The sequence below is a fragment of the Hemicordylus capensis genome, chromosome 17 (assembly GCF_027244095.1).
Source record: "Hemicordylus capensis ecotype Gifberg chromosome 17, rHemCap1.1.pri, whole genome shotgun sequence".
Lineage (NCBI taxonomy): Eukaryota > Metazoa > Chordata > Lepidosauria > Squamata > Cordylidae > Hemicordylus > Hemicordylus capensis.
Window position 1 is genome coordinate 9151147 of NC_069673.1, and position 18438 is coordinate 9169584.

Here is an 18438-nt window from a genome sequence, read left to right on the forward strand (position 1 = left end):
GGTCCGTTCGGGGGGCACAAAACAGAACACGCCCAGTTCGAACCGAACCAGGCAAAACCGGTTTTGTGCACACCCCGAACTCTAGGAAGGGAGTGGCGGTGTGGGGAAGAGAAGGCAAAACCCTGCACCTCTCGAGACGTCAAGCCCAGAGTACACCCTCATTCTGGCTTTGCAACGGGTCCCCGCTTGCCTTTGGACAAAGGACTGGGCTTCGATGAAGATGGTTAGAAGGCATTTCCATGTTCAAAAGGCAAAGATGGCGGAGGGCGATGGCCTTCCGCCCTGCTTTCTGCCCGCCCCAAAGGATCTGATCTTCCAGGAGCGCTGACAAGCAGGGCATGAACACAGCCGCTCTTTCTTTCATTCTTATCACGGATTATCTACCCGCAGCTCTTGATCTTGACAGCCAAGAACAGACCCTCAGCTCTGAGGGGGGCAAAGAGGGGAGGGCTCTTGCCTCCGTGCCTCGTGTATGGGCTTCCCAGAAGCATCCGACTGGCTGCTCGTAGAAACAAGATGCTGGGCTATTAATTCAATTTATTTCATTTACAGCCAGCCAGCCTTCCATCCATCACGGAACTCAAGGTGGCGTACGTAGGATTTCCAGGTGGCCACCCATCCAGGCCCTGACCAGGACTAGGCCGGCTTAGCTTGAGCAAGAGGGTGGGGTCGTGCATCTTCGAACCACGGCCAACAGGACGCGCCTTTGGCCTGCTCCAGCAGAGTTCTTCCTCCCGTGCCACGGAAATGGGACGGTTCTCCGATTCCCACCCGTGGCGGCCAGGTTTCCAAGCCGGGGTAGACGATGCCAAACATTCACCCAAGAAGCACATGGTAGCATCTCCACCAGACAAGGAGGTGTCTCTCCGCTCCGGGCCAGGCTCAACCCCCGCCCCGTCGAACCCAGAGAGTTTGGCACTTATGTGGCTTGACCCTCAGCCTGTAGAGGCCTACTCCCAGACCGGATGGGAGAAGGTGATGTTGTAGAGGCTGGCCCACTTGGCAAAGACCCGTTTCTCAGTGATGAACCGGTGGTGGTTGCCCTTAGGGCTCCGCTCATTGTGGATGTAGGTAGTGCACTCATCCGCGCCTTTCGGTTCGTAGTAGTGATACGGCATCTTGTGTGGCGGAGGCTTCCTACTGTCGGGGAGGGGAAGGCAGAGGCACAGGGTGAGAGCCGGCGGCCAAATTCTCTGACCCCACCACGAGGCATCGGAGCGGGGTACTTACGTGCAATAGTTCGGGGGGACCATCCCGTAAACGTGGACCCTGTCGCACAACTCGACGGCAATCACCATGGTGAACCAGCCCGTGCTCAGCCACGACCGCGACGTCACTCTGAAGGGGGGGGGGGAGAAGCGCAGGGCACATTGTCACAGAAAAGCAAGGGAAGTGTCCACTTCTCAAAATCTGAACTCGGTCAATTGTCACACTGACAACTGAGAATGCTCAAAGAAAAGCCGTAGAACCCGGGGCCATCCCTTGAAACGGAAGGCCGGGAAATTCAGGACCGACAAATGGAAGTACTTTTTCACAGTGTGTGTAATTAACCTTTGGAACTCCCTGCCATGGGATGTGGTGATGGCCTCTAGCCTGGTCTATCAATGGCTACTAGAATGGTGTCTATGAGCCACCTATGAGCCACCTCCAACCTCAGAGGCACAATGCCTCTAAATATCAATTGCAGGGGAGCAACAGCAGGAGAGAGGGTATGCACATACCTCTTGCCTATGGGCTTCCCAGCGGTATCTGGTGGGTCACTGTGTGAAACAGGATGCTGGACTAGATAGGCCTTGGGCCTGATCCAGCAGGGCTGTTCTTATGTTCTTATGAGAGGGGAGACAGGAAACAAAGAAAGCTAGTGGGCTGATCATCCATCTTTCAAACCCATTTTTTCCATTATAAAACACACAATACTGACAGGTATAGCCTAACAGTGACTGGGCAAAGTCATTTTGTGTAGATTACACTTATAGGCAAGTTCAAGGAATGAAATGAAGATCATAGATTTTTTTTTAATTAATGTGCTTGCCAAGGGAAAGTGAAAGAGCGGTTTGAAATTTGTAGGATTTTGACTCCAAACATTATTCATTTTTCTAAATAATTACCATACACAGTAAGTTTGAATCCTAGCAAATTTGAATCTGAGAAAGATCTTCTGATCATCTTGGGCACTGTGTTATTTTTGAATTATTCCTCCGATTACTGAGTGTTAAATCTGTTGAGAACCGTAATAGTTAAAATATGATCTTTATATCCAGCATTTCTGCTTTAAAAACCCCATAAAATTATTTACATCTTTGACCCAGGGATATTCTGGTGTAAAAAGCAATGCATTCAGCTAATTTAAGTGGCAGAATTGTGTACACAAAATTTGATATAGATAGGTAATTGAGAAGTTTGGCTTTCTTTTGCACAAACTAACTCTTCAAAACATCTAATAGATATGTCTACCCTACTCTTCCATGGGTCTCCCATCCAGAAGGAGCAGCCACAGCTCATTGGCAGAGGACAAGATTTACATACAGAAGGTCCAAAGAGCAGAGCCTTCTCGGTGGTGGCTCCACAGTGTCAAATTCCCTTCCCTGGAGCATCCTGCAATGTCTCCACCTTCCCTATTTTTCAGAAGACTTTGAAGACTGATTTTTCACAAGGCAAGTATTAGGCCCAGGTTCAAATCCCCATTCAGCCATGAAACTCACGGGAAGCCTCTGAAACAGTGGCTTCTCTCTCAGCCTAACATACCTCACAGGGTTGTTGTGGGGATAAACAAAGCCATGCACACCATTCTGAGCTCCATGAATTTGTCTAAACCCCTTTTAAGGACATCTACGCTAGTGGCCACCACCACATCCTGCTTTGGGACCATCCCAAGTGTAGCACCAATGCGCCATCTTGAAGCAGTGAGTTCCGCAGGCGATTAAGAGAAAGATGCAGCCAATCCCCCCTCCCCACTGCCTCCCCCACACACAGTAGGGTCATAGAGAGAGGAGACCAGAGGGGCGTGCTCACCTGTCCTTCCCCGTCTCTTTCCTGAACAGGTCGTCAAACTGTTTCATGCGCTCGGGGGAAGCCACGAAGGCCGACATGTTGGGGAAGGCCACGCTGACCCGCTGGATGACCTTGATCAAGCTCTTCTGCATCTTGACGGGCGGCCCCCAGAAGATCAAGGTGCTCTCCAGGGTCTTGTTGACAAACTCCTGAGGCCTCTTCAGGACCCGGAAGATACTCGAGTGGGCCACAACCCGGAAGGTGGTTTTGTTCCCCACGTCCGCCTCGTAGCCCGTCGTCGGAGCGTCGTTCATGCGGATCGTGCATTCCGACTGATCAATGGCCGCTCCTAGCTTACTCCCGAGGAGGTGGCTGGAACTGGTGACTATCACACACTGGTGGCAATGCCGGTCCAAGGTCTGGAAGAAGGGAAATCTTGAGTACAGCAAGTACTTGGGTCTGGGCCGGGGGTTCCCAGGTGTCGTGGACTAAAACTCCCATCACCCCCAGCCCAAGGCCCTGCAGCTGGTCTGGGTCATTGACATTCGCCAGGGTCCCATATTAAGAGTTCTGCCTGTCCTGTGGCACATTTTTAACACTCTGCACGACCCTGTTAAAACATAAAACGAAACCACCCAATTTCCTGTACATAGAAAACTAGCCCAACAGGCAGATGGCTACTTTCCTACTTAGGAACCTAGAAAGCTGCCTTATATAGAGTCTGAGCCTTAATCTGTCTAGCTCAGTATTGTCTACCCTGACCAGCAGCAGCAGTCCAAGGTTTCAGGTGGGAGTCCCTCCCAGCCCTACCGGGAGATGCTGCCAGGAACCGAACCTGGGACCTTCTGCATGCAAAGCAGACGCTCCACCACTGAGCTACGGCCCCATCCATAATCCATTTTTGGGGAAAAACTTGACTCAAAAGTTCTTGACTCAAGAACTCTGCAGAAGCAACAGAGCTAATTTAGGTTGGTGGGCTGTCTTTCCTTTTCTAGCCTCTAGAGGGCAACAGCATGCATCTCCCCCGCAACACCAGGTTTTTCTAACCACTTCCAGAGCAATAGCCCTGTTAGCTATTAACACAAAGAGTTTGGGGGGGGGGGTCTTAAAGGCCAACACATTTATTGCAGTATCAGCTTTGCTGGAGATTTAGAAAAAAAAATTACAGTAGAAGGTTTCATCATGCATCTGATAAAGCCAAGCCAACACAAAAACTGTTGTGTTGCTACAAGGAACATGTGAATCTTTTAAAGAGCTACAACCCCACCTTAAATGTAGAAAGCTGCTGCCTACCGAGTCGGACCACTGGTCCATCTAGCTTAGTCTTGTCTGCACTGACCAGCAGCCGCTCTCAAGAATTCCAAACTTTAAATTTAAAATACTGATAACACTCTAAACACGTAGATCTTTAAAACTATCAACTAAAAGCCTGACTAAACAGGTATGGTTTCAGGCCATTCTATTTCATCAGTGTTGTCAGAGGAATGGAAGTGGAAATTGGCAGAAATGTCCTCCGAAGGTTTCTCCATGGAGAGAACAGACTAGGTTTCCCCCCCAAGTTTTTTGATTTTAGAAATTGGGGGGTGGGCAGAGGCGTATCTAGGAAAAATAGCGCCTAGGGCAAGCACTGAAATTGTGCCCCCTGTCCAAACATCCGACAGCCATCTTTCAGATAACTTTACCATTATATCAGCTGAAAAATACAAGTCAAGCTCGTTAATCTTTTAATATTTCAAAAACTATTTAGCAGTGGACATAGCCAGACCAAAAAATGCTTGAAAACTACACATTTCAGTATGCTGGGGCTCATGAAATACCCAAATACTATGTGGCGGTGTAGTTGGAAAACTAAACAGAAGTGCCTGTCTAATTCTCTACTATGCATTGTAGCATCACTATTACATAAGTTTTAAAAATAAATGGAGAAATTGACTTTTCCCAGATACTAGGGTCTTGCAGAGGCCATTTGAGTATGCGTGGTTTTCGGTGTCCACTTAAATTTTTTTTTCATTTTAAAAAATGTTTTCGGTGTCCAATTAAATTTTTTTTTTTCATTTTAAAAAATGGCGCCCCCTTCAAATGGCGCCCGGGGCACGTGCCCTGCCTGCCCTACCCTAGATATGCCCCTGGGGGCGGGGGGTTGTCATCTTCAATTCAGAGTCCTCTTCCTTTTCAGTAAATACAAATACAACCTGTATTTCACTTCTGTATTTTAAGGGGGTTGTCTTCAATTCAGAGTGATCTGAGATTAAGGTCTACGAGAAAGGACGCGCCTGGCAAACCTGGTTAATGACCAGTAACACCTTTTATGTTTCTGTCTGGCCGGTGACTGTAATAAAGATGCCATTCCATTCCAGTAACACGTCACTGAAAGTTCAGATGCTCCTCTTACCTTGTTTCCCGAGACAGGAAGGTATCCAGTTTTCACGCCCCATTTCTTGAGGCTGGTGGGCAGATGAGGCTGCACCCGTAGGGAGGTGTAATGGAAAACCTCGTTCCGGCTGTTGGAGCTGTAGATTATGAAGAGCGTGACTAGGAAAAACAGGACCACACAAACAGCAGCACGGGGGCTCTACAGGGGGGAGAGAGAATAAGCAGACCAAGGGTCAGAGGGATGGAAAGAGACTTGGAGGAATGTCATCTTGGCACCCTACAAAAATGCCCGTAGGACTCATCTATTCCAGGGCTGCTCAACTTTGGCCCCCTCCTGCAGATGTTGGCCTAAAACTCCCATAATCCGTAGCTATTGGTCACTGTGGCTGGGGATTATGGGAGTTGTAGTCTAAAAACAGCTGGTGGGGGCCTAAACTGAGCAGGCTTGATCTATTCTTACAGGCAATTTTGCAGGGTGCCCAGATGACATTCTCCACATCCAGCAGGGGCAGCCGGCACTTCCTCCTTTCCTCTCCTGCCCTGGCTGCTGCCTAGCAATGCTACCTGGATATCATGGTGTGCACTGCCCCACTCAATTGGGCACAAGAACAGAGGAAGCTGCCTTATACCAAATCAGACCGCTGATCCATCAAGCTCAGGATTGTCTACACTGATTGGCAGCAGCAATCCAAGGTTTCAAGCTGGAGTCTTTTCCCATCTCCTACCTGGAGATTCTGCCTGGGATTGAACCTGCACAAAGAACGACTAGCAAATGCCCCTCCAGGTACTGAACCCAAGCCTTCCCAGTCCAACCACCCTAACCACTGTACCACCACCAGTTCCTTCATTTCATGCCATCCTCTGAAAGATGCAGTTTTATGCTGCTCAATTTTTATCCTGCTGGGCATTTTTCACACAGGGCTTTTAGTTTGCATCTCCTCTGGAATGGAGGGGGTGCATTCAGATATCAGCCAGATTGACCCCAAAGTCCCTGCAAGTTATCGGGGAGCACGTCACACACAATTTGGGTTTTTCATTGTGTGATAGAGAGTAGCTTGATTTATATCTGGAGTTTTTAAAAAATCTACTTTTTGTGTTGGTTTTTTTGGGGAAATTTTGAACTTGCAGTAAAGCCCCACAGTAAACTTGCGGTTTGTCTGAAAAACACCCTGGTGATGGATTGCGATTTGTTTTATCCCATATTATTTTCTCCAGATTTTAATGGTCTACATGTTTGAGCACTGTAAGATCTTAGGAAATGGGGCCACTCTGGGAAGAACAACTGCCTGCTTGCATGCAGAAGGTTCCCAGTTCCCTCCCTGGCAGCATCTCCAAGAGAGGGCTGAGCAAGACTCCTGCCTGCAGCCTTGGAGAAGCTGCTGCCCGTCTGGGTAGACTAGACTGAGCTAGGATGGACCAAGGGTCTGACTCAGTAGAAGGCAGCTTCCAATGTTCTTTGATGTGACCCACCCTGATCATTTTGATGGAAGGGTTCATAGGAACATAGGAAACTGCCATATACTGAGTCAGACCATTGGTCTATCTAGCTCAGTATTGTCTTCACAGACTGGCAGCGGCTTCTCCAAGGTTGCAGGCAGGAATCTTAGCCCTGTCTTGGAGATGCTGCCAGGGAGGGAACTTGGAACCTAGATGCTCTTCCCAGAGCGGCTCCATCCCCTGAGGGGAATATCTTGCAGTGCTCACACATCAAGTCTCCCATTCAGATGCAACCAGGGCAGACCCTGCTTAGCTATGGGGACAAGTCATGCTTCCGACCACAAGACCAGCTCTGCTCTCCATCGCAATGAACAAATTAAAGCAGCATTCAAGGCACCCGCAGCAACCACGAGCCAATAAGACAGGCCAGGCATGTAGTTTCAGAAAACATCAGAGCTTGCCCAGAACTCTTGGAAAAGAGGAAGCCCTCTGAAAAGCAAAATGTTAGCCACAGTATATTATAGTGCTATAGCTTGGATTAATGATTTTCAAAGGCCTCCGTGGTTAAAAGAAGCCTCGTCCACTCACTCCTCTAACCCAGAACAGGCAGCAGAAGCCAGTCCAGCCAGGTAGGTAGCCTCTTCCAGCCTCCCAGGAGCCAGGCCAACCACTTCACTTCCGTTCTGGGACGAGACCTGGTGCACGAATGATGAATTTAAAAGATAACTCCTCTTACTGTGTTATTTTTCATGTCGCCGTCCCGGCCTCAGATGAGAGCTTGGATCAACATAATCTGGGCACCTGTAAAAAGAAGAAGGAGAGGGAGATAGTGAAAGGTAAGGGTTAACTCCAAGGTCTCACCTCCCACTCCCCGGTTGAGGCCGGCTTTGTATCAGGGCCAGCCTGAGTTCCAGGCACGGGCAGGGTCCCTACGTAACTCCTCTGTTTGCAGCCTGCCTTTAGTAGCGCTTCAGACTTTTTCGTCTCGAGCCGACGCCCAGGGAAAAGGAGGAAGCCACAAACAACAATAATTGGCACACCCCTTTTTAAATAAGGCCAAACCATCATTTGCTGGAGAGAAGCTTCGTACTGTGATTTGTGAAGACTTTGCCCTGAAGACAAGGTACTTGAATGAGTTGGGACTCGTTTTCGGTAATAAACGAATTCTGCACCATTTTGCCCTTCTGTTCCCGCTGATGTGGTGCTTTCCCCCTGACCCTGCTTGTTTTCATTTATGCATCTGTTTAGCCCCCTAAAAAACACCCACAGTGGGGATAGGGAAGGGAAGGGGGAGGAGAAAAAGGGGGGTGGGAGAGGAAAGGAGGCACGGAGAGGAGGGGGCAGTGTTTCTACCAATGCCATTGGACCGACCCCACCCCCAAAGAGATCTGCCAACTCCCAACAACCCTTACCGACAAAGTAGGTTTCCTATGAAACTTGGGGGAGGGTATCCAGGTAGAAGGGGGACCACCGAGGACAATTTGCTAATGCCCCCCGCATCTGGGGTCAGTCCTGGCCAGGGGGCGCTGCGGCACTGATCCCGAATGCAAGCATCGAGGCATTTCAAGAGCAAGAGCCTCCGTCTGAGAAACGTCGGCAAGGGTGTCTTTGCCTTCACAATGGAAACTCACGCCCCTCCAAATCGGCCCTTGGCGCTACTCTGGGGGAAAACGTTATTTTTAAAAGGTGGCAAGGCTGAAAATCTCACCTCCGCGTTCTCCGCATTGTGAGGTTATCCAGACAGCCTGGCAAGCACCCAGAAATCCACTCAAACAGACAGCCGATCAAAGTCTGTAAACTCATCAATGTTTAACCCATAAGCACAGCCCTGCTGGATCAGGCCCAAGGAGGCCCATCTAGTCCAGCATCCTGTTTCGCACAGTGGCCCACCAGATGCCTCTGGGGACCCCACAGGCAAGAGTTGAGGCCATGCCCTCTCTCCTGCTGTTACTCCCCTGCAACTGGTATTGAGAGGAATCGTACCTTGGAGGCTGGAGGTGGCCTGTAGCCCTCAGACTAGTAGCCATTGATAGACCTGTCCACCATGAATCTGACTAAGCCCCTTTTAAAGCCATCCAAGCTAGTGACCATCGCCACATCCCGTGGCAGAGAGTTCCATAGATTATGCGCTCTGTGAAAAAGGACTTCCCTCTGTTGGCCCTAAATCTCCTGGCCTTCAGTTTCATGGGATGACCCCTGGATCTAGAGGTGTGAGAGAGGGAGATAAATTTATCTCTGCCTAGGGGTGTGTACCAAACCGGTTTGCCTGATTCAGTTGGAACACTCCTAAATTCAAATGCTGCTTCATACCAATTCAAGCAAGCTTCCAATCATCCACGTGGCCCCAAACATTACTTAGAAAGGTAAATCTACTCACAAGGATTATAAATCCTTCCAAAACTGCAATTCATGTAATAAAACAAACAAGCAAAACCAGATGGTCTAAATGAAGGTTAAACTTCACATTCTTCTCATGTATTCCCAGAGTAATACCCCTGCTAACTTGGCAAAGAGGCACCTTTTAACGTGGTGATTCTCTTTATTTAGCAGGGGGAGAGTAACTGGCCCTATCCGTCCCCAGCACTGCATCCCTCCAGTGACTGTTGCTGGTGTGTGTCTTACGTTTCTTTTTAGATTGTGAGCCCTTTGGGGACAGGGATCCATTTTGTTTATCTTATTTATTTGTTATTTCTCTGTGTGAACTGCCCTGAGCCATTTCTGAAAGGGCAGTATAGAAATCGAATAAATAAATAAATAGAATAAATAAACAATAAGCCTATCTCTGAAGTGCACCCTCCCTCCGCCCTTAAAGCACCAACCCCCGGGGCCTTCGAACTTCGAATCGGCCTCATATTAGAACCTGTTTGGAGGCCCGTAACAGGGCCTCCGAATAGGTTCATGCACATCCCTACGAATAACATCCTTTGCTCCCCCAGTATATTTGTTCTAGAGTTGCCCCCGGAGCAAAGCACTGCTTCTTTTGTGCCAACGCTTGGCCGGACACTTGTTTCCAATGCCAGAGCTAAGCACTGAAAGTCAGGAAAGTCCTAATCGATAAGAAAGCAGACTCTGAGCATGCACAGAGTGCCTTTTGCAACACCTCTGGGATCTACTCCATCTGTCCCCATTTGCTCAGAGGAGTTTCTCTTTGTGGGGTACCAGTTCCTAGCAAAGAAACGCTGGTCGTCATCCTCACAACGATGTTCCAGCACAAGGAAGTCACATGAACATAGGAACAGAGGAAGCTGCCTTCTACAGAGTCAGACCCTTGGTCCATCTAGCTCAGTGTTGTCGACCCAGACTGGCAGCGGCTTCTCCAAGGCTGCAGGCAGGAGTCTCTCTCAGCCCTATCTGGAGATGCCAGGGAGGGAACTTGGGACCTTCTTCATGCACACACACAGATGCTCTTCCCAGAGCAGCCCCATCCCCTAAGGGGAAGATCTCAGTCCTCACATGGAGTCTTCGATTCAAATGCAACCAGGGCAGACCCTGCTTAGCAAAGGGGACAAGTCATGCTTGCTACCACCAGACCAGCTCTCCTGATCCACACAGTGCCTACGTATCTACACCTCTATCACGCCCGCCGCCTTCTTTCTAAACGGAACAGATCCAACACTACTTGCAATTTCTTGTAGGGGAATCACTCCAGCCCCGATCATTTGGGCTGCCCTTCTCTGCAAGTTCTACAAAGTCTGTCTTAAGGTGTGGCTGGATTCACAAAGCCGGGCACCAGCTGACATGGAATGCCCCCCACCCACTCAGTCCTGAGCTGCTGATAACATATGGTGAACAGTCCTGTTTATTACGCACGTGTTTATCTAGAGGAGTGTTTTGGAATGTTATCTGCAAATAGCAGTCAAACAGCCAAAAAGCGGTTTGCACAGATGCCTTATGGATGGCCGGTAGATCCCTCCCCCCGCTTGCCTTGAGGATATTTGAAACTGCTTGAAAGGATGTCTCAACAGGGAGGGGAACTAGGTCAAAGCCACACACCAGATCTCTTGAGAAGTGTGAGAACTATAGCACTTGGAAGCCAACTGGAACCTTTGGGGTTAAAAGTGACACTTTGGCTTGTATACAAGACAGATGAACAGCCAGAGGCGGGGGGGGGGGGGGCAGCCACACCCAGAAGCTTTTGTTGCATGAAATAAAGCTTTGTTTGAAACTGAAGTGTCCGGTGAAAATTACCTGACCAAGAAACGAGCGGCAGGGAGAATCTCTCCCTTCTAACAGGAGCAAAGAAAATTTATTTAGGAGTCAAGACAACGTAGGCAAGTCTGAACAGCTCAGGCCTGCCAGCTGCTTTGGACTACACCTCCCAGCATCTCCAGCCACAGCGGCCAACAGTCAGGGATGATGGGAGTTGTAGTCCAATGTCTGCAGGAGGCCGAAGTTGTGCATGTAACAAGCAGCTTTTGGTAACGTACAAGACAGAAACAGGCTCCACTTTTCACCTGTCAAATGCTGGAAAGCATTAATTAAATTGCAACCAGTTTCTAAGCCTCCTGTTATTACTATGCACAGCTATAATCTGTGTTTGGGGGAAAAACAGACACCACAGTAGGAGAAACCCATAATTTCAGAGAAAACAATCCATTCTCAAAGGTGGGCACCTTAAACAGTAATTATTATAATACCCACTGCTATTGTAAAGCCCCCTGCTAACCGAACAAAGAGGCACCCTTTTAAAGCAGTGGTTCTGTTTATTTTGCAAAGGGAGAGCAACTGGCCCTATCCATCCCCAGCACAGCATCCCTCCAGTGGTTGTTGCTGGTGTCTATCTTACTTAAAAAGGGGAAAAAAGTTTGTGAGCTCTTTGGGGGCAGGGAGCCATTTTAAATTTATTTATTTATTTCTATCTATGTAAACCGCTTGGTGAACCTTTGTTGCAAAGCAGTATAAAAATATTCATCTTCATCTCACATAGAACATTAGGGAGGAAAGATTCCGCCCCGCCCAGCACTACCAATATCAGACTCACAAATGATAGTAAAGAATACGTCTTGCCCACGTGATGTGGACGGAGGGGGTTGAATCATTAGCATAGCTTACTTTACTGCTCATTTTAGGAGCATGACAACAGCCCTGCTGGATCAGGCCCAAGACCTATCTAGTCCAGCATCCTGTTTCCCAAAGTAGCTCACCAGATGCCTGTGAGAAGCCCACGGGCAAGAGGTGAGGCCTGCCCTCTCTCCTGCTGTTGCTCCCCTGCAACTGGTATTTAGAGGCATCTTGCCTCTGAGCCTAGAGGTGGCCTATAGCCACCAAACTAGTAGCCACTGATTGGTAGCTCCTCTATTGGTTGATTTTCTGGGACATTCAGATGGATTTGAATTAACTTAGTTCCTCTCCGATCAACACCCAAGAGTCGCATTTAATGCCGCAAAATTCTGTGCTGCAGTACAGCAAAGACGGTGCAAATCAATTAAAGATAAATAATGACTGTGTTGGACAGAGATGGTATGTCCTTCATTGTATTTGCCATTTTACCATTTCTGTGTGTGAAGCTGTCCAGAGCCGGAAATTAAGGTATTCAGAATCTCCTTTCTCCTGCTACATGTTTTTGTACCGACTTCTTCTTTGCCTGTTGCATCCGTGGCGAACATTTCTAATCTCCATTCCTCCACTTCTTGTCGCTCTCTGCAGTCATTTCAAGTTTCTAGTCCCTCTCGTTTCAGTGCTTTCCATCGCTCTATTCCTGATGATGCCCTAGCTCCTGATGAGGTGGTGAAATTGATTCTGGGCTTTGCAATCTTGGAAGGACAGCACGGGACACGCTTTCCCTCCACCCTCAATACGGTGTTGGGTGCACAAGGTGGGTTGTCCACCACTGTCCTGCCTAGGTCACGGCTAGCACACGAACACACCACCCCCCACCTCAACTTTTGCTGATACATGCCCAGTTTTTCAGAAGCACACAAGGGTCCGAGCCTGGTTAGACATTCCTCGGACCCAGCTTTTGACCAGGAGAACCAGCCTAGGGGATCCATTCCCCACTCTGAGACTAACTTCTTGAGAACTTGGGTAGGGAGCGGAACCCTGAAAGACAGCCAGTCTAGGAACTCACACTAGTCACTAATTCAGGATGACCGCTCTAGGAATCCACACTGAGCACACATTCCAAACAACCACTCTAGGAATTCACACTAGCCACGAAGTCAAGATGGCCGCTCTGGGAAGTCACACTAGCCACAAATTCAACAAGCCCTTCCAAAGGCAAAATTAGGGGCAGTGGCGGGGACTCGAAGATCCAAACTCTCCCCTCCAAACTGGGGCCCTTAAAGCAAGCGAATCGATATGAATTCTCTTTAGGACGACTGGCTATTTGGATAGTAAAAATGCAACACCCGGCAAAAAATGCAGCACTCTCTAGGTCTTGGTTTTGGAGATCGATGTGGCAGCTGGCGTGTCTTCTGAACTGTCACGTTGCAGATATTCAAATGCATTTTTTCTAAGCCCCAATTAGAGATTCTCCTGGCAGCACCGCACTCAGAGTGATTGGAAAAATACTCTAATTGACATAAGAGGGAGGGGGAAAGGGAACAGAGGACAGATCACACAAGCAACATTCAGTTGTATAACCCTGGAAAAACAGGCAGACAGTCACTGCCTGTACTCTCTGGAGGAGAGCTGGCCTGGTGGTAGCAAGCATAAATTGTCCCCTTTGCTATGCAGGGTCTGCCCTGGTTTGCATTTGAATGGGAGGCTGCATGTGAGGGCTGTAAGATCTTCCCCCTTAGGGGAGGGAGGCGCTCTGGGAAAAGCATCTGCCTGCTTGCATGCAGAAGGTCCCAATTTCTCTCCCTGGCAGCAGGATAGGGCTGGGAGAGACTCTGGCCTGCAACCTCGGAGAAGCCGCTGCCAGTCTGTGCAGACGATACTGAGCTAGATGGACCAAGGGTCTGACTCAGTATATGGCAGCTTCCTATGTTTCTATGAGCATAAGGCACAGGGTGGGTCCCTAGCACCCTCAAGGGCAGGATCAGCTACATACCATTCAAATGGCAACAGGACTTTCATAGGAGAGGAGAGCTGGTCTTGTGGTAGTAAGCATGCCTTGTCCCCTTAGCTAAGCAGGATCTGCCCTGGTTGCATCTGAATGGGAGACTTGATGTGAGAGCACTGTAAGATATTCCCTTCGGGATGGAGCTGCTCTGGGAAGAGCATCTAGGTTCCAAGTTCCCTCCTTGGCAGCATCTCCAAGATAGGGCTGAAAGCGACCTTCCTGCCTGCAACCTTGGAGAAGCCGCTGCCAGTCTGTGTACGCAATACTGACCTAGATCAACCAAGGGTCTGACTCAGTATATGGCAGCTTCCTATGTTCCTACGAACATAGAAAGCTGCCTTATATCAAGTTAGACAATACGCAGAGGAGAAGCAATCTAAGCTGCAACTTATAACATCATTTAAATTCAAAGTGGTAAACGCACAGCACTCAGGCTCCCAATGACTCTTGCACACTCCCTTGCCTTGTGTCCCTTATTCGGGCAGTGGGATGTTGGTAACATCCTACATTCACTCCCACACAGCACAGCTCCAATGGGCTGTGTCCGTGGTGTTTTATTCTCTTTTAGACTGTGACCCCTTTGGGGATGGAGCACCACCTTCAGGCTTTCTTGGGGCACACAATTTAGGAATCACCTCGCTAACTGGGCCAAGAGGTACCGATTCAAAATGGCAGCTGTCTCCCCCTGAGCAGAGGGAGAGCCACTGTCTCTATTCAGCCCAGCAGAGCGTCCCTCCCAGCGTCTCTTGCTGCTGCCTCCCTGAAAGCGTCTCACACCCGGCTTTCAGCTCGCATCTCCTCCGCAATGAAGGTGTGCGTCCACATATCAGCCAAGTTTACCACGACGCCCCTGCAAGCTATCGGGGAGCACTTCACACGCACGATTTGGCTTTTTCATCGTGCGTTAGAGCATAGCCCGGTTTATACCCAGAGTAAACAAATCCACTTTTTGAGTCAGTTTTTGGGGGGCAGTTTCGAACTCCCAGTAAAGCCTCGCAGAAAACCCGCACGCTGCACAGCCCGCTGTCCAGGAAAGTGCCTGATCTTCCTTTCGAGATGGCAAACTCCTTTAGGACAGGGAACGTTGCTCCCGTCCCGTCTCCAGTCAGAACTGGAGAATTGCACACATTTCTATGTTATGGAGCCTGGAAATGTTCTCGCCACTCTACAAGAGTGGCTAGAAATGGACACAGGAGACATCATTCATGATTCTAGGGACCACCATCGATGGATTTTGCTGGCCGCCAACCCACCAGTCAGAGAAGGCACACGAAGAAAGCAAAACCACCACACTCACCTGCTAGAAGCCACATCCAGGTATGAACAGCTGCTTTCGATTCCACTGTCCTCAGGAGCAAGCCCTACCCAGAGAAACAATATTAAACCGGTTCGTCTGAAACCATCATGGGCGGTCACTGGCACACAGGGACAAGGGTTTTGCTCCGGATGGTTTGTGTTAGAAGAACAGCAGGTTCTTCTAACGTGAGAAGCTGCTTTCTACCAAGTCAGACCATCTAGCTCAGTATTGTCTACACGAGGCTTTGACCCAGCCTTTTAAAAACAAGTCTTCTGATGCAAGCCTGTGTGGTGTGTGTGTGTGTGTGTGTGTAAGATTGTATTAAATAACTCTACCGCTGAATATCCTAGTCTCTATCCAATACTCTTACATTTCTAGGCGCCATAACCCCCTGGCACCTGGGATTCGTCAAGCCCTGACATAATGTCCGAGTCAGGTTAGTTCAATATCTTGAATCGGGTAACTTTTCCTTAAGGAAAGGAAGCTTATGAAATCACCCAGCATTCTGTGTGTGTGTGTGTGTGTCCATGTCCTCACCCCACTGCCGTCAACTTGGCAATGCCTGGACCAAGATGAACCAAATTGAGTACAATAGTAGGGACACATTGGTTTGTGTCCACATCGTCACAAACCACGACATGGTTTGTGACGATGTCATTCACCTCAGTTCAAGATGGCGGACACATGAACGTTTGAGGCCCAAGTGGGCTAACTTGTGGACCACATAATTAATTTGAACCAAATTGGCTACAGCTGGAGGGACATACAGGAACACCTCAACGGTATCGTTTGTGATGAGGTCCTCCACCCCATTCAAGATGGCGGATGTGTGAATGTTTAAGGCTGAAGTGGGCTAACTTGTGAAGGTGGTAATCATCAATTAAAATTATAGTGAAAGGGGAAAGGCAGATTAGTTTTCCAGAGCTGCCAGAACCTAAGGGGTATACTCGTGGGTCAAATGGGCCATAAGCCAGAATTTGGCTTTTTAAAAGCCAAATCTGGTCACCTAGGTTCTTACCAGAACAACTTGTTACATTTACACTCACAACTCATTTACTACTACTACAAATATTTATATACTGCTCTTCAACCAAAGTTCTCAAAGCAGTTTACACAGAAAAATAAATAATGCATAAATAAGATTGGTGCCAGTCCCCAGAGGCTCATAATCTAAAAAAGAAACATAAGATAGACCCCAGCAACAGCCACTGGAGGGATGCTGTGCTGGGGCTGGATAGGGCCAGTTGCTCTCCCCCGATAAACAGAAGAGAATCGCCACTTTAAAAGGTGTCTTTGCTCAGAAACTAATCTGAGCTTTCTTTCCACCAAAGAAAGGGTGTATCCTTACCAGAAGAGGACGTCTCGTGTGGGCAAAATAGCACACATGGTTCGGAGGATCCCCTCCTTCATGGGGGGGCACGAGATGAAGCCAGCCCCAGTGGTCAGACTTGCCCGCCATGATGAGTTTGGGTGCTCCTCCTCCTTCATTACATGCTTGCTACAGGACAGAGGTCACTGTCCCAAGTATCCAGTCTCCGAGATCTGCAGAAACAAAATGATCTTTTGTTCAAAGCAAAGCAGATGGACCTCCTTTTACGCTCCCTCCACCCAAGGTTCAACGGAAACAGCCTCAGCTTTTCATGGGCCAGCTGGAGAAAACGTCCTCTTGATCTAGCTCAACTGGAGCAAGACCGAATAATCCTGTCTGTCGTAAATGGCCATCTGATGCCCAGTTCTTGCCAAACAGCTGTTTTTTTTTAATTAAGGGAGGGGAAACACTCAAGGAGGTCAGATCTCACTGCACAAACACACAAAATGCCCAACTGACCGAGAACAAAGATCCAGCCCCTCGTACCCTGCATACCCCATCTCCACTAAGCAACCTCATCGGTTGGTATCCAACTCCCTCACCCTGTTTCCCAGGGAGCATTTTAGAACGCTACCATCCCAGAAACTGTTCTGTATCCACGTCGCCCAATACATGCTCTAGAAAGGGGGGCTACTCAAAAGGAAAGAAGCCACCTGCATCTCCCTGACCCAACTAGATCATTTTATCCTTCCTGGAGGCAATCCAGATGCCCCAAACTTCACAAATGTGGGCTTTCCATGTTCCACCTCATGATGCATTTTTTTTTTTTAAAGAAAGAAAATCTTTCTGCATGGCTTTGCATGTTTTAAAATTTGTTTTTTGGCTCAACTGGAAAGATCGTCACTCTGTGGTCCAAGTGCACTGCGCCCCCCCCCCCAAAAAAAACTCACCCTTTGAAGATTTCTTGAATAGATCATGAGCCACCACCAACCTGCAACCCCCAACCTGAGCCTGGTGGGACCCATGGCCCCGACACCCGGGTCCCTCTGGAGGAGGAACCGGAGAAAGGATGCTCTGTTCAGGAGGGCCCCGTTTCTGCACACTCACCCGCTTGATAAACAATCCAAGACCAGGGAGTGGAGAGCAAAGCCAAAAAGAGACACAGAGCTATGCAGCAGAGGCAGGTTTCCAGCTCCCAGACGCTGACCAGCTCCTTGATGTGTCACTCAGCCAGTCCCAGAGCCCAGTGCCAAGGAGGTGCCTACAGCTCCCGTTCTGCGGGTACCGGCTTTATTTCCATATCCCAGAAGAAGCTGCTTAAAACCTCTGGGGTCCAGAGACGGGCTGTGAATCCTGCAAGCCGCTGGGTCCTAGTGCTCCTCAGTCACCCGTCTGTTTTCATGCTCCATTGGAAGAGCAGATCAGGGAGGCCCCCTCCCCGCTACCTCTCCTCCTCCAGCACTGATCAGATTTCAGCTGCTACCAAACAACTGGGCATGAGCCATAAGATGATCAATGATGCCCTGGAAAAAGAGAGAGAGAGAGAAGGGCGGGCAGAAAAAAGGAAAGGTTGGTGTTATCAAACATTATTATGTTTTAATGTAAACCGCCCTGAGCCTTTTGGAAGGGCGGTATAAAAGTTTTATTATTATTAATCATCATCATCATCATCATCATCGGCCCTAGGCAGATTATGCATAGTCAGTATACACAGGTACAGGAGAGGAGAGCTGGTCTGGTGGTAGCAAGCCTGACTTGTTCCCTTAGCTAAGCAGGGTCCACCCTGGTTGCAAATGAAAGGGAGACTAGAAGTGTGAGCACTGGAAGAGATTCCCTTTAGGGGATGGAGCCACTCTGGGAAGAGCATCTGAGGTTCCAAGTCCCCTCCCTGGCATCTCCAGGATAGGGCTGAGAGAGACTCCTGCCTGCAACCTTGGAGAAGCCGCTGCCAGTCTGGGTAGACAATCCTGAGCTAGATGGACCAAGGGTCTGACTCAGTATATGGCAGCTTTCCCATGTTCCTAA

General features: G+C 48.9%; 1 protein-coding gene across 8 annotated transcripts; it reads right to left on the bottom strand.

Annotated features, from left to right (window-relative positions):
* Positions 1-520: 520 nt before the first annotated feature.
* Positions 521-17936, bottom strand: ST6GALNAC6 (ST6 N-acetylgalactosaminide alpha-2,6-sialyltransferase 6). Of its 8 annotated transcripts, none has more exons than XM_053282559.1 (8): positions 17521-17936; positions 16453-16646; positions 15105-15168; positions 7538-7602; positions 5384-5563; positions 3013-3410; positions 1231-1338; positions 521-1140 (listed from the first exon to the last, which is right to left on the bottom strand). In XM_053282559.1, the coding sequence occupies exons 4-8, from the start codon at positions 7550-7552 to the stop codon at positions 951-953; spliced, it is 891 nt and encodes a 296-aa protein (XP_053138534.1). In that variant the 5' UTR covers positions 7553-7602; positions 15105-15168; positions 16453-16646; positions 17521-17936; the 3' UTR covers positions 521-950. The 8 variants fall into 8 exon arrangements, with proteins under 8 accessions (XP_053138534.1, XP_053138542.1, XP_053138535.1 ...); XM_053282567.1 differs by having other exon boundaries at positions 521-1137; positions 17521-17926; XM_053282560.1 differs by lacking the exon at positions 17521-17936 and adding an exon at positions 17364-17482.
* Positions 17937-18438: the final 502 nt, after the last annotated feature.

Bases quoted from the DNA above. Each gene is read 5' to 3' on its own strand.
- ST6GALNAC6 (XM_053282559.1), bottom strand. The intron at 1,339-3,012 runs GTGAGCACGCCC...CCCCCCCTTCAG, and splicing joins AAAGAGACGGGGAAGGACAG to AGTGACGTCGCGGTCGTGGC. The intron at 1,141-1,230 runs GTAAGTACCCCG...CCTCCCCGACAG, and splicing joins GTCCCCCCGAACTATTGCAC to TAGGAAGCCTCCGCCACACA.